Genomic DNA, 14874 nt, shown 5'->3' on the forward strand with positions numbered 1-14874 from the left:
TTCCAACACTGAGCCCTCCAAATTGCATGTCTGCTTCTCCACCTCCACAGTGTAAGTGTGATAGAAATCACAATGTTACGGGTATCAAAGCCCTGACTGCAAGCTGCATTTGTTCCTGTCTAATTTTTCTTCATGAATATTAAATTTTGTATGCAAATTGCAGGCTCTTAGTCAATTAGGGACTAGGTAAACTGAGGCTCACATTTAAATTAAGACATCCATGCACCCCTTGAAGCTTTGGGAAAGGGAATGGTTCTGTGAAATCAGTCTCCTGCCCGTGGCCTGGCAGTGTACTTACCAAGCCGCTTCCTATCAAATACACAGGGCTCTTTGGAACTGAGCGCTTCACTGTAAATGTATCTGAACTACCAGAAGGGATGACTTTGCCCTCACCTCCCTGCCCCATACCTGGAGGAGTCTCTGCTGCTGCCGAACTTGCTGTTGTCTGGGCCTCATTGGGTCCTGAGGCAGGGGCGCCGAGGGGAGGTTGGGATGTGAGGGAGTCAGCACAGCGTCAATTCCCCCGCCCACCAGAGGGCTCTGCTGTAGAGCCTGGTGGTTCAGTCTGGCAAAGAATAATGCAACTTGTGTTCAGGAACCAGGCGTACCACGGAAGTCAGTCAGCGCCTCCAGCATTTTACACATAGCCACCAAGAAACAATTCGTGTTCAATAATCACGTGTACAATTAAAACGGGGATGGGGCTGGGGGGAAAGGCCAGAGGATCAGATACCAAATGTGACCGAACGGGAAGGGAAAAAAAGACGGTAAACATACGACTTTGAGCCAAGTAGCCATCACATAGAAATTACTTTTCAAAAAATCAAATAGTTGTTAGCAGTAAGTGAAAATAAGTTAGCATTTACTTCGGGAAGACTTCGAGTGGAAGGGCTGAACAATTGTATTTTATTACTTGCCACGTATCCCTATGGGTCAGCAGTATCATCACCTTACATTAATTCCGAAGGAACAGACATAGAGAAATAATTAAGGTCATCCAGGAAAAAAAATGACACAGGTGGGAATTGAACCCAGACTTTTTTAAGCACTGAAACTCAAGTTACTTAGCTTTGCTATGCTGCTACTTATTATAAAAAGTGACAATCGTAATGCGTGTTCTACAAACTAACTTATTTCCCACAAACACTATCTACATTCCTAATTTTCAGAGAGTTACTCTCCTGAGCAGACATGTAGCTAGCCAGCGATAGGAACTAAGCTGCTATCCACTATACAAGGCACAACATTACAAACCTAATTCTTCTGGCCTATATTATCTAATGGAATTGGATATTATAATAAGCAATCATGATTTTTCTCTGTGCCATCCAATGAAATGGCCCTTAGCCACTAGGACTAGTTAGACAGTCATCAGGGTTTAGAAGTAAATAAAACTGCAACTCTCCTTGGTCAAAGCAACAAAATTTCAAGTTGAGCGTCTAGTTGAACATGGGGCTCCTGTAAATACCAGGTCTCTGTGTCACCACACAGACCATGAACCTCAAATCTGGCCATGCTGGCCATTGCTGGCTAAATGTGATGACTGTGTCTGTAGAAATAAATGTTAAGTCAATTTTAATTAATTTAAATTTAGCCATGTGTGGATAGCAGCTGCAACAAGGAGCAGACAGACACACCCTGGAAGGAAGGGGTGTGATTAAAACAAGAACCAGAAGACTGGGCCCCAAGTCATCTCTGATGTGGGAAAAATAGAAACTAAGTTGCAACAAAACTTTGCGAAGCACCATGTACAATTAATACTACAACATAAACTGGCTCTAATCAGCAAATTCTAGTAAGGCGTTGCTAACAATGATCGATAGTTTTCTCATATACTGTTAATAAAAAAAAAAAAACTTTTGGGGAATGGGTATCATCTGAAAAATCTTACAGAGCATACATGGAAGAAGTGAGTCACAACTACAGTGTTCTTGAATGAAAGAATTTGGAACCTCTACTGCATGTTGGTAAAAATCGAGATGTCAGGACGCAAATATAGAAGCTCAAAAGCCATTACGATATCAAACGCTTGGAAGGAGCATTAACAATCCCAAGGCCGAGAGGGTTTACTATTGCAATTACTTCAACAGGTATCACCTCTGAGAGCCAGCTACGGGCTGCAGGTACTGGGAGGCCTGCTGCTGCACGTAGCCACTTGGCTGCTGCTGAAGCTGCCGGAGTCTTTCCATGAGCGCTGGGCTGGAATGTGCGGCCGGGTAGGCCCGGGAGTTGTAGCTGGGGGAAAGGACCACGCCACCAGGCTGCTGCAGAGCTGCCTGTTGCAAAGGCATCTGTGTTCCATACATTGTGTAGCCCTGGGGCATGGTCTGCGGGAAGGCACAAAGGAAAACATCAGTGCTCCGGTTGGCACCATATTCCCATCGCTAAGAAACATGGGGCAGAGGTAAGCCCAGGAGGTCCAGCCTGGAACTCACTGCTCTCAAAGGCTGGGATCACTCGACCTATGAGATGGCTACTCGTGAAGGCAAGAAGTCTAATCAGAAATGTATAGAAAAGTCTGGCTGGATAACAATTCCACAGAAGTTTCTTAGTTCAAAATAAGTGGATATGCGTTTGCCTTCTAAGATGAGCTGCCTGTTTACGGGCTAGGAAGGGCACCTTTCTGTATAGAAACAATCAGTGAAGTGTCCACACATTCCATGGCTAGAGTCAACAAAACCAAAACACTATCAGTATCATTTCCAGAGTGGGACAAGCAAGGGGCCACGTCCACTGACAGATATACTTTCCCATTAATAAGAGAACCTATTTCTCTAAACCTTGATACCTTCTATAAAAGACAAACATGGAGTTTTCTGGATCACAAGATCCAATTCTCTGATCAGAATGCTGTCTGTTCCCTGGATCCCCGAAACACCCCGAAACGTATTAAAGCAGTGCAGGAACTCTGACTCTGGAGACGAGAGTGATGCACACTGAGATGCAGAAGCAGCCTCCAAGAGCAACACTCAGGACCTGTGTAGGACAAACAGGGCACTGCTTTCAGCTGTACACACGGAATGACTAGCCAGCCGGACACAAATCTTATCAAAGTATCAGGTCTTCTTGTATAAAAGGAAGGTGTAAGGATGCAGAAATAATAAAACTAATAAGAGTTTGGGCAAAGGGAGAATAAAGGACTATTTTATTTTATCTTATTTTATTTCAGACAGGGTATCTCTGTGCAGCCTTGGCTGTCCTGGAACTCGTTCTGTAGCCCAGGATGGTCTTGAACTCATAGAGATCCACCTGCCTCTGCCTCCCAAGTGCTGGCACTAACAGTATGTAGCACCAGCACCTGGCAAAGGTCTACGTTTTTTAAAGGTAAGTGCACCATTCGTCGAGTATTTACTGTGTACGTGACACTATGTTAATTCCATAGGCTGCCTTGAATCTCACATCTTTCCTCTTGCTCTTACAGAAAAGGGAGCTGGACCTCAGAGTAACAGGCATGTCATACAGCTACTGAGTCAACAGCACCTATACTGTGACCTGACTCAAAGGCCCACTGTCTTGTTCTTCTACCGTGATTCCTCATGGAAGTTATCTTTGAATATGAAAAATTCTATAAGAAATTATACCATTAAATATCATATCATAAAGAACTGAGATTACTGAACATTTTAATCAATTGATTGGTTCATTACATAACCTTGGCTGGCCTTGATCCTTCTGCCTCTGTCTCTTGGGTGCATATACAGGTGTGTGCCACACCTCCTTGGATGGAGTGTTTCAATATATAGCAGCAGCAGAAGAGAAGTTTGAATCGATTTCCATTTCTAACCTAAGAATATCCTGATCAATCCTGAGACCGATTCAACAATCACTGTTCTGAAATCATGGAAGTAGAATTAACTAAGTTCTAGATCTAGTTGAGAAGCAGTTTCCTTGATCTCCTACTCAGAATAAATAGCGTTAAACATCAAGGAATCCTTTGCTTCGAAGCAGTGTGGGTACCTGTGCTTGTTGCAGCCCTGGATACTGAGGGAGCTGAGGGGAGGGCCGTGCTTGTGCAGTAAAGAGAGCAGCCTGGTCCCCTGGCTGGCCCTGGAAAACAAAATCAGGACAGACTCTGTAACTGGAAATGCTTGAGTTGAGCTTCTGAATATAGAACTTACAGATTTCAGACGTGGGTGAGCACAGCTTCAGACTGTGCTCAGTGCCATTTCCCATCTATCCCCTATGTGGGCATATGACTGCATTTTTCTTCCGACTGCAAATGTCACCACCAGTTAACAGAAACACAAATTTACACCTGACCCCTCTCTGCAAAGAGCTTCTTAAATGACTCTCTAGGAGGGCACACATGCTTCTCTGGGTACTGGAGAGTCTCTTAATTGTGGCTCTCCATTCACTTGCACTACCCGGCATCTGTGCTGAAGGAGAAAAAGACACATGGCATATTCTCATCACATGTAAAATTCCCACAGCTTCTTAATGAGACTTTGCTATAGTGATCTGAAAACTGTGCATACCGGTTTCTGAGGAAATTTTAATACCCTCTAAGTCTCTATAATGAGATATATTCAATAAAATTCCTAAGTTAATAGCAAATACAATTCTAACCAACTACATGTAGAATAGAGCCAGTTAATATCTTCTTACCAGTCTTAATTTATAATATGCTTTGGCCTTCAGAACATAAATCCAAATGACAGCTATGTATAAACTGTATATACTGCCTACTGAGGCTATTTTATGGAAGCTTGTAGTGATAATCACAGAGGAGAAAAGCCTAGTTCTCAACACTCCTGCATTCCCCAAGACTTAATTAACAGAGTGAAATAAGCTCAATGCTTAATTCTTTTACTACTGCCTCACAATTAAAATGTGCTAGATGATACTTGTGCAAAATCATTTTAGAGTGCCTCGAAGGACTAAGTACATTTCTAACAACAACAAGAAAAAAAGGGATAAATATTTAGTTTAGGTAGAATGCCAATACCAGCCACAGTAAGAAGGTAACAAACCTGGGCTGCTACCAAGTCATGATTTAAACTCCAGAGATCTGAGTCCAAAGTCAGAGTGTCCCCATCAAAAATATTTTCCAACATTCATGGGAGCTTTATTTTTTTAAGGATTATAGTACTTAAAATAAACCCATAAAAATTTGGAGAAAAAAATCTCTTTGTGATTGTAATGAGATACTGAAACCAAATGTATTATAGATCAAATGCACAGGTCTTCTATCCTCCCCTTGAAAATTAGTAGATGGCCAACAGAAGAATATGAACTCAATGACATATTTGTTGCTTCCTTGTCTCATAATACAGTGTCAGGGCTTTATAAAATTTTATTTGTTTCTTTACTTGATTTATTTTTGCCTTACAGGTCCTTTGCATGTCTATGATGACTTTTGTCTTTATGTTTCTATGGGATCCCCTGAGTATGCAAGGGAGGCGGTCTCTGTGACTAGATCCGTTTCTTGTGCCTTCTTTTAGGTTTTCTTCCTTCTGTTTGCTTTGTCCTATTCTGATTTGCTTGCTTTTGTTTTATTTTGTTATATTTCATTTCATTATTACCCTTTAGATAACTGTTTCCTAAAGAGAGACAGAATGGGGTTGACTCCAGACAGGAAAAGAGATAAGGAGGAACTAGAAAGATTAGAGGGAGGAAACGTCATATCAGAATATACTGTGGGAAAGAGTCTATTTACATAAAAGGAAACAGAGACAGACAGAGAGAGACACCATCACTTGGATTCAGTTATGAGTTAAATTTATCCAGACATGGTGACTTTTAGAGTAAGGTACTAAGAAAATATTCTCATTGATCTCTTTTTTTTAAAAAATTGGATATTTTCTTTACATTTCAAATGTTTTTCCTTTTCCACTTCAGACCCCCCCCCCATACCATCCCTCTTCCCCTATCTCTATTGAGGGTAACAGTACGTAGAATAGGCCACACATAATTGAATTTTTATCTAAAGGGAACTCCCATACAACTCAGGCCATTGCCAATGATATTGGTTTCTCTTCAGAAAACTGGATATCTGCATCGAATCCTTGCCCATAGGTCTCAGGGAGGCCCACAGAGGAGGGAACAGAAAGATTGCAAATGCCAGAGATGCGGGACACCAGAGAAAGAAGGTTTTCTAAACACAGCAGGACCCTGTACATGCGAACTCATAGAGAGACACGGCACGCACAGGACCTACACGGGTCTGTGCAAACCGTGGTCCCAGCTGGGAAGCGAAGTGGACGTAAACCCCCACACCTTACCCTGACGCTATCGCCAATGGAAACAACTCAGATGGAAATTGGTTCTCTTTAAAGGAGGCTCACTAGCTATAAAAACTACTCTTGTTTTGTTTGGTTTTTCATGCCACGGTTTCTGTGTTGTCAGTATTGACCACAGAAAATAGACCCAGAGAAATAGTACAAGGTCCTAGTGACAAATTACACCCATGCACTTTTTCACTTGCAATATAACTTGACTAACATCAAGTGATAACAGCACAAACTGCTAAAACTACATGATTCATTGCAAAGTAAACAAACCACAAATATGCACCTTGTCTACAACACAGTCTATTAACATGCCTGGACATCATGGAAATAAGTATTTGAATATAGTCATAAAATTTGTAAAACAGGAGAGTAATAAAAAACAGGAGGAGAGAAAATATAAGAATTTCTATTAGTTTAAATGAATATAAAAAGCAAAGAATCACTTTTGACTTTAAACAAAATATTTTGTATGTTGTAATACCTTTCCCCCCAGAAAACTGAGTTGAATGATTGGAAAATTATCTGTCAATTATTTTCTTTCATACATTAGCAACATGACAATAATAATGTTTACTTCAAGCTTTTAATGAAAAAAATCCTTATATATTTGATTCCTCATAAGCATAAAACTTCAAGAAAAATCACGAGTTCAGAAGCACTTCCAAATTCTGCTTTATCAAAACAACTATTAGAGAAATTTCCTAAGCAGCAGGAATGTAATAACCCAATGTTTTCAAAGTTGGAATATGCAAATAAAGGTATAACAGCAGTATAAAATATTACCACCAAAATGCCATGAAACAAGTTGACTTACGCACACATGAATTGATTCTCTCTAACATTTCATGGACTTATACTGTAGGTTGACTCTCTGATATAGAAACCTAACAGTAATTTTTTTTTTCATTCTTGGCGACCTCAGGCAAAGCAAGAGAGATGAGGTCTTAGAACATGCACTCTTAAAACTTATGCTCAGAAACCAAACCAAAACCACAAAATATATTCTCCATCCTGGAAAGAAAACGAAGATGATGCATTTTGTTAGGAATCTGGAAACAGGTACCAAGTCGTAGTAATTACATGGTTATTGCATAACCACAGGGCCACTCTCTCGCATCAGCTGACAAATCCAGCCACACATCCTTGTATGAACAATTTAAATCACCACAGGGAGAAGCAAGAGTTCAAGAATAGAAAAATTCAAAAGTAGGATTGGGAAGAAGGAGTTATACCTATTGTCTATGCGCCTGTGAGTGCTTAGGATTTCTATACCATACAAATACATGACAATGATCATGAGATCATCAAGGGGGAAAGCCTCATTAAATTGGGCATGGTTGGTGCACTCAGACACACACTGAGTAGCAACGCAATGAAGACTATAGCTATTAACCATTATAGGAGTGAAGCCCACTTTTTGTTTTGACATCCAAAGGGTGATGGTATCAAAGAATGAAGAACAGGAACAGACAGAAGGTGTTGCCATTAGGCTGTCAAAGTCTTCCCAAAAGCAAGAAGCAGAGTCACAGGAGTCCTACAGAACAGGGACAGTAAGAAAACCGCAGAAAATATAGATGAGATTTTAATCCTGTTATATGCGGACAAGCTCCATATGAAAGAGTCACATTTAAAAAGAAAATTCCTTAGGAAGTCAAAACTGGGGCTCTCCAAGATTTTTCATTAATTTATGTCAAATGACTGGAACATTGATAAACAATATGGAGATACTTTGTGGTAAAATGATAATATCCTGGAGAGTTAAATGGGGGTTATCAGATCCAGATATTTGCTGTGACTAAAGGATTCTGGAACCTGATTCTCTGTACACAACTGGGGGGGGGGCAGCCTAGGCCCAGCAGCAGAGCTCAGGACATCTGGGTAACATTAAACAGAGAAGATGAGAAATATAAGAAATAAACCAGCCAGCAGGCCACAGATTACGGGAGGTAATCAATTGGTTCCAAGCCCAGGAAGTACAACATTAGGCTGATCACGTATTCAGTCAGCCACAGTAAACATCAAAAGTAAATGTGCAGTACCATCATTGTTTACGGACTGGCAGAATGTAATCTAGAAATGGGCAACTGACTCCCAGGAGAACTGCCTTGCTTGATCATTAGACCTGTGATCCTAGAGATAATGGTGACAAAGATGGTGACTTTCACAAGCCTTCTGAGTTCTAGAGACAGACACAAGAAAGAACACTAGAGCGTTGCTTTACTAAAGATAGTGATGTATGAGAGGGATTTCCAAGCAAAAAAATATCAGTTTTGGGGACTAGTGCATACATCACTACATTTGCTCAGTTCCAAGAGCCACCGTCATGGCAATGTTTCATTTCTTTGCACATTATCCCCCTCCTTTGTCCTCTTCCATTAACAAATATGCTACGCTCCTTTTCCTCTAGGCTAGATCTTGGCACGGATGATTGTTTTATGCCAATGTTACCGTTCAGTAGAAACACGATATATTAATAAGTAAAACCCAAATTCCATGTATATGTCTTCTACCAAAGGATGTCATGAAAGGGTTTTCTTTCTGTACTGAGTCAGTTGCTGCCTCTTCCTGTGTCACGACTGTACAGTAATGTTCCTAAGTGACACTGAGTGAAAACACTGAAGATACATATAAAAATTCAAGAATTCTTCAGTAAGACTCTTTTGACTAACTTTAACAAAAGATGATCATTTAAACTATGGTCAGTTCATGAGTTCTGGACAGTTCTCCAACAGAAAACATGAATGACAAAGTAATTTAAAAATGTCTAAATTTCCTATCAGGAAAAACATAAGGCATCTCGGAAATTAGCAACAAAAATAATAAATTCCAGAACAGAAGAATACATGTGTGGCATTACTTATATACTCCATCGATCTGTAGAGAAATCCAGGGCAATAATTACATCGATGGAGTCAAGCTATTCAGTAAAAGCACCAAACATTCAGGGTAATGATTGCCCCTTAGTAGATGGGGAAGGAGAGGAGGAGAAATACAAGATCTGTAGTCACGTCTATGAAGCTTAGTTTTCCGCAAAATAAGCATAAGAAAAAGCCATGATAGTGGAACACTGTTATTTAATAAATCAATGTGAGGAAAGAACAGGGTACTTTTTTTTTCTCTTGTTTGTATTCATTAAATATACAACCAAAGAGAAAAAGCAAAGACAATAGATTCCAAAATGATAAAACCTATGCCTACATTATGAGATCAATTACCAAGTCACGGGTCAGTGTACAATTTGACTGGCCACAGCAAACCATAACTGTATGTGTGAAGTCACAGATTGACTTGTGCCAAGCATTTACCAGCTCTGGGAGGCTCTGATTCTACCTTCCTTCCTTTGTTCAACTACCTACCTCCATGGTTATAACTAAATTTGCTTACCAATTCTTATAATGCTTGCAATGGTCAGGCATTGCTATTTTCTGTCAACATCTTCTCTTCGTGATCATAAAGGCCATCTATTATTAGTTGTCAGTGTACAGGCAATTTCACTGGCTTACGCGCAGGGATCTAGCACATGCTTATATAATCCTGCCTCTGCCGCTGAAGGTGTGTTCTCCTTACACATAAAAATGCCACCAACCACCCCAGCCCTCTCCGCCGTCCTCATTCATTCATTCATTCATTTATTCTCTCTCCTCTCCTCTCTCTTCCTCCCCCCCCCCCCTCTTTCTCCCTCTCTGTCCTCTGCAAGGGTGCCCTCTCTGCCCTCTCTGTCTCATCATGGCTCTCTCTGCTCCCTGTCTGTCTACCTACATGTCCACGTGTCTGCCTCTATCCTCTGTCCTCACCCCCTCCCCAAGTGAACCTCTTTTGCACCAAACCTTGCCACATTATGTTTCATAACACCAGTAGCCTAGGGTTAACTGCTTTCTACCAAATTTATCTCAATAAGTTTAAGCTAAATATATTTTGTCTAAAATCCTTGTATTTATAATATAAATGGTCTGGTTTCACTATTACAAACAAGGGCAAAAAAGGCTTTATACACTGAATAAAATCAGGGAAAACATAATGCCACATATTGACACATACTTTTTTTTTCTTGAATCAAAACTAAAATTTCCTTTGGTAAATCTTTTAATAAAATGATTATCATCATAGTGGTAGGAGGAAAAGTTCTTACTGCTAGAGAGAAATACTAAATATAAGAAACAGGAAATGGAAAACAATCCAGTAAGCACTCTGCAGTTTTACAATCCACATTCTATATTTTATGATATTCCTCATAGGGCATGAAAAAACTGTGATCCATCTAATGTGGAAGCTGAGATGAGCCGATCTAGGTTTATGTGACAAAATATAGATAATAAATATGAACTGCTCTAGGAAAGTAAAATGGCTATCAGAAAATCAACTCAAACTGCTCCTACTTAATCCATTCTACTGTTGCCACAGAGCAAACATGACAATCTTATTAGAGATAATTAATGTAGTCATACCAGAAACACAGCTGACATGTTTTCATCCACTGTTAAGGAAAAGGGTATTTCTGTGGGCTAGGAATCTCAAATAAGTAAGGTATAAGCATGATGCTAATAAAACACTAAGATTAGCATAGCATCTATCACCTTTGAGCCACCTGTAGTCATCTGGATTATTGTCTATGTCATCATGAGTTTCACAATCACACTAGGCCTGTATTAGCAACACTTTATGCATGAAACTGAGGCACAGAGCTAGTGTGTAACAAATACTGAATCTTTTCTAAAAAGAGGGGTGGGGGCAAGCAATAACAGTCTAATTACTTTCCCAATAAAGTCAGAAATGGGAAGGAATGAAGAGGTTCCTTTGCCAAACCATCTCTGCTTATGTCATCTCTATTGCTATAAGAGATACTCATTTATAACTATCAGCATTTCATAGTAGTTAGATACCGAGACAGCATCTTCAAACATTCAAAAAGAAATAAAAGGTTGTCTGTGTGAGAGAACAAATCCCTCAAAGGTTGATATCAGACCAAAACAGAATATACTTTACAGGATAAGAGTTCTGTTTACAGCTAAAACAGTTTGCTTAGTGTGAAAATCTAGCTAAGAGACAAATGTGTTTGTCTTGTGTTGAGTCGCTGGCTAATTAAGGCTTCTACTTGTAAGCTTCTGATCTGATATAAACTGCCTCTTAACCCCATTCACTGATGTCTACTTTTGCCTTTGTGGCTACTTGCAACTCCCTTTCACGTTGTTTCTCCCCTTTTATTGCATCCTTTTAACAATGAATAACCACCAACTCTTCCACCACCTGTGAACACCTTATCCCTCTTATAAGAACAACTTCAAGAGGACAGTAGAGGGCTGCTCTGCAAAACCCTGACTGAGGGGGGGACAACTGGATGGCCAATCAGAAGAGCAGTCAAATATATCTTGCATAATCATGAGATCGGGCCTTCTTTTCTCTTGAATCTTGGGATTAGCGCCCATAACAGAAAATTGTATGACTGACTGAAGCTCCTATATGATGTACAGGGGGACTAGAAAGTTATTCATGATATATTTTAGCCTTGTATCAGTAAAGAGCAGAATTCTGCATAAATCATAGTCACTGATAAGTGGATATTAGCCCAGAAGCTCTGAATACCCAAGAAACAACTCACATATCAAATCATTCCCAAGAAGAAGGAAGAAGAGGGCCCTGGTCCTGGAAAGGCTTGATGCTGCATTGTAGAGGATTATCAGGACAGAGAAGTGGGAGGGGGCTGATTGGGGAATGGATGAAGGAAAGAGTGCTTATGGGACTTATGGGGACTGGGGAACCGGGAAAGGGGAAATCATTTGGAATGTAAACAAAGAATATAGAAAAGGAAAAAAAGAAAAGAAAAAAAAGAAAGAGGCTGCAGACACTCTGTAAGGACTGAGATACTTACGGACCTCAACAGGTCTCTTCTGTGTATTTAGGTTTCAAAATGGCCACAGCAGAGGACATTTTAGAAGCAACCAGACAGGTAAGTCAGGATTATGTGGGTAGAAATCACACTGCTGAGGGTAAGCCTACTAGGAAGCTCTCGATGCCCAAGAATGGAGCTTTACATCATGTATACATTTCTTTAACACTTCTTAGATTTCTGATGTGTCCTCAGTAGATAAAGGGACGGTAAAAGGGACTCTGAGGCCCACTGCCTAACCTTGTAAGACAAACCAACAACCATGGCAGCAGAAGCAGCCACAGTGGAGCCTGGGAAGTGTCTGGTAAAATTCCAAGACCAGCTATAAAAGGATCTCAATATATCTACACCTAGGAAACATATTTCTTGCCAGAGAAGATTATAAAAGAATCACGTTATATCTCCACATTGTTATCTTCAAGAAGTGAAAAAAGCTTATTGGGGGACCCAAGTGCAAACCAAAAATATAACTAGCTCTTGGGTAGCTTTGTGTATGGGCATTTAACCTGAGAAAGCATTTTTCCAAGTTAGAACCAACATCTCTGCTATTCTGTCGTGAAATGATTAGTGCTATTTAGAAAAAGCTATTAGGCTAATAGAAAAGCCTATTGTGTCAAGCATTATACACTGTACCAAGTTATCAATATGATTGATAATTATCAAAAAATTATCAAAAGAATATTGCTTTTCCATAGCAACATATTTGGCTACATTCCAGATATACTAATAACAACTATTGCCATGTGTGGTTCAAATAGAAATGGCCCCCACAGGCTCATATATTTGAATAACCAGTCAGTAGGGTGTACTGGTACCTGAGAGAGATTAGGAAGTAGTGGTGGAGTAGGTGTGGCTCTGCTGGAGGAAGTGTGTCACTGGGGTAAGGCTTCCAGGTTTCAGAAGCCCAAGCCAGACCCAGTAGCTCTCTTCCTACTGCTTGCAGGCCCAGATGCAGACCTCTCGGCTCCTTCTCCAGCACCATGTCTGCCTGCACGCCGCCATGCTGCCTGCCAGGCTGATGATGTAATAACCTCTGGAACTGCACGCAAGCCCCAGTTTAATGCTTTCCTTTATAAGAGCTGCTGTGGCCATGGTGTGTCTTCATGGCAACAGAACAGTGACTAAGACAACGACCTTAGGAAAGAAAGGGGAGGAGCTCACCATGTGTATCACACCATGCATATCTTGTTTGTTTATTCTGAAGGGTTCCTACCCATAGGGCTGTATAACGATGCCTTTCTTTTTCTTCTGAAAGGGGTTGGAAATTTAGCTCAGTGGTAAAGCACTTGCTTATGCTGTTACACCAAGGCCTGGGCTTGATCTACAGCAGAGTTCATATCCTCCTCCGTTAGCGAGCACGTGAAGGAGGGAGACATAAGAGAGCATATCTGTTGGCCAAGTGCTGGGAACTCCAAAGCTGTTTTTGGTTGAGGAAGCATGTGAGGAGTGGGGCTGATACTATGAAACTGATTTACTCTCTGAAGAAGACATGTAGAACCATGAAGGATAAAACAATTGAGATGAAGAAGAAACCAAAACAAAACCAAAGTGCTGGCCTAGAAGAATTAGTGCGAAGACACAGATGGTCCATCAGTTCCAGTGCATTTAATCTGCACAACTCTGCAGGAGACAAAAGTCACTGAGGTCTGTTTGAGAGCTGGGAGGAAGGCCTTTGATGACTCTGTCTCATCAAACTCCTGAGTTGCCATGGTTACCCATATGCCACTGCCCTTTCCTCCAGAGCTCAGAACCATGTTCAGTACCAACTCAAAGCTAGGTTCAGCAGCGACAATCTGAAAGTGAGCTACAATTAAGAGAAGTTCGGAGTTGCGACAAAAGAGCAAGCAAATTTGAAGCAAGAACTAGCAAAATTTAGCAGTGCTAGATCACTGCTCTTCCAGAAGACCCGGGTTCAATTCCCAGCCCCCACATGGCAGCTCACAACTGTCTGTAGTTCCTGTTCCAGGGGATCTGACAACCTCACAGACATATATGCAATGCAGTCAAACCACCAGTGCACATAAAATAAAAAAATAGAAAATAATTTGAAGAAAGAACAAGTGTGTCTGCTTATTCTCCGAGAGAACAGCTAAAACTTCAATGAAGGACTTTGTTTGTTTGTTTTTTGTTTTTTAGTTTTTCAAGACAGGGTTTCTCTGTGTAGCCCTGGCTGTCCTGGAACTCACTCTGCAGATCAGGCTGGCCTCGAACTAAGAAATCCACCTGCCTCTGCCTCTCAAGTGCTGGGATTAAAGGCATGTGCCACCACCGCCCGGCTCAATGAAGGTTTTAATGGCTCCAACATGTTGCTTATTTAAGCAAAAGTGGTATTTTTTTTTAAGCATTTTACTCAACTTCTTCTCAGTTGTGTGTACTGAGCAACTCTGCTCATCCTACCTGATATACAAGGAGTTTAAGCAGTTGGTAGAGTCAGAAAACAAGCCCATGATAATTCTGCTTAAGGTCCTCACACAGGTCAGTTTCCAGAGTGGTTCTTAAAAGACAACTTTTAACAGTGCATAAGGGATCTCTTCACCTCATCTTCCTGTTGCCAAGTGGCAATGAGGATGTACTTGGCTACCAGGAGCCGGTATGGAGAGTCAGGACTGGGCTAAGTCGAAAGCCCTGGAATCAGGGTTATTGTAAAGTTTTCTTGTTTTGCTTAGAGCTGGACACCTGCAGCCGGGCTGGCGCATTTAAGGTCGCAGGGGTAACTCACAGGGCTGTGTGGGATCTAAGGAATGAATGCATTTCAAGCCT

At 40.9% G+C, this 14874-nt stretch overlaps 1 protein-coding gene across 10 annotated transcripts in view; it reads right to left on the reverse strand.

The window, feature by feature from the left end:
• Positions 1-14874, reverse strand: part of Med12l (mediator complex subunit 12L) — a 307885-nt gene that overhangs the window by 17620 nt on the left and 275391 nt on the right. For 9 of the 10 annotated variants that reach the window (XR_007977519.1, XR_007977518.1, XM_052180453.1 and 6 more), the window contains 3 exons: positions 3958-4047; positions 2098-2327; positions 409-565 (listed from right to left, as the gene is read on the reverse strand). The exons of the other annotated variant lie outside the window; for it this stretch is intronic. Coding sequence is in view for 7 of the 9 variants with exons in the window: in XM_052180453.1 (XP_052036413.1) it covers positions 409-565; positions 2098-2327; positions 3958-4047 (477 nt within the window). In the remaining 2 variants the exon portion in view is untranslated. The remainder of the gene's footprint in view (positions 1-408; positions 566-2097; positions 2328-3957; positions 4048-14874) is intronic. 10 annotated transcript variants of the gene reach the window in all.

This window comes from Apodemus sylvaticus, chromosome 4 (assembly GCF_947179515.1).
Source record: "Apodemus sylvaticus chromosome 4, mApoSyl1.1, whole genome shotgun sequence".
NCBI lineage: Eukaryota > Metazoa > Chordata > Mammalia > Rodentia > Muridae > Apodemus > Apodemus sylvaticus.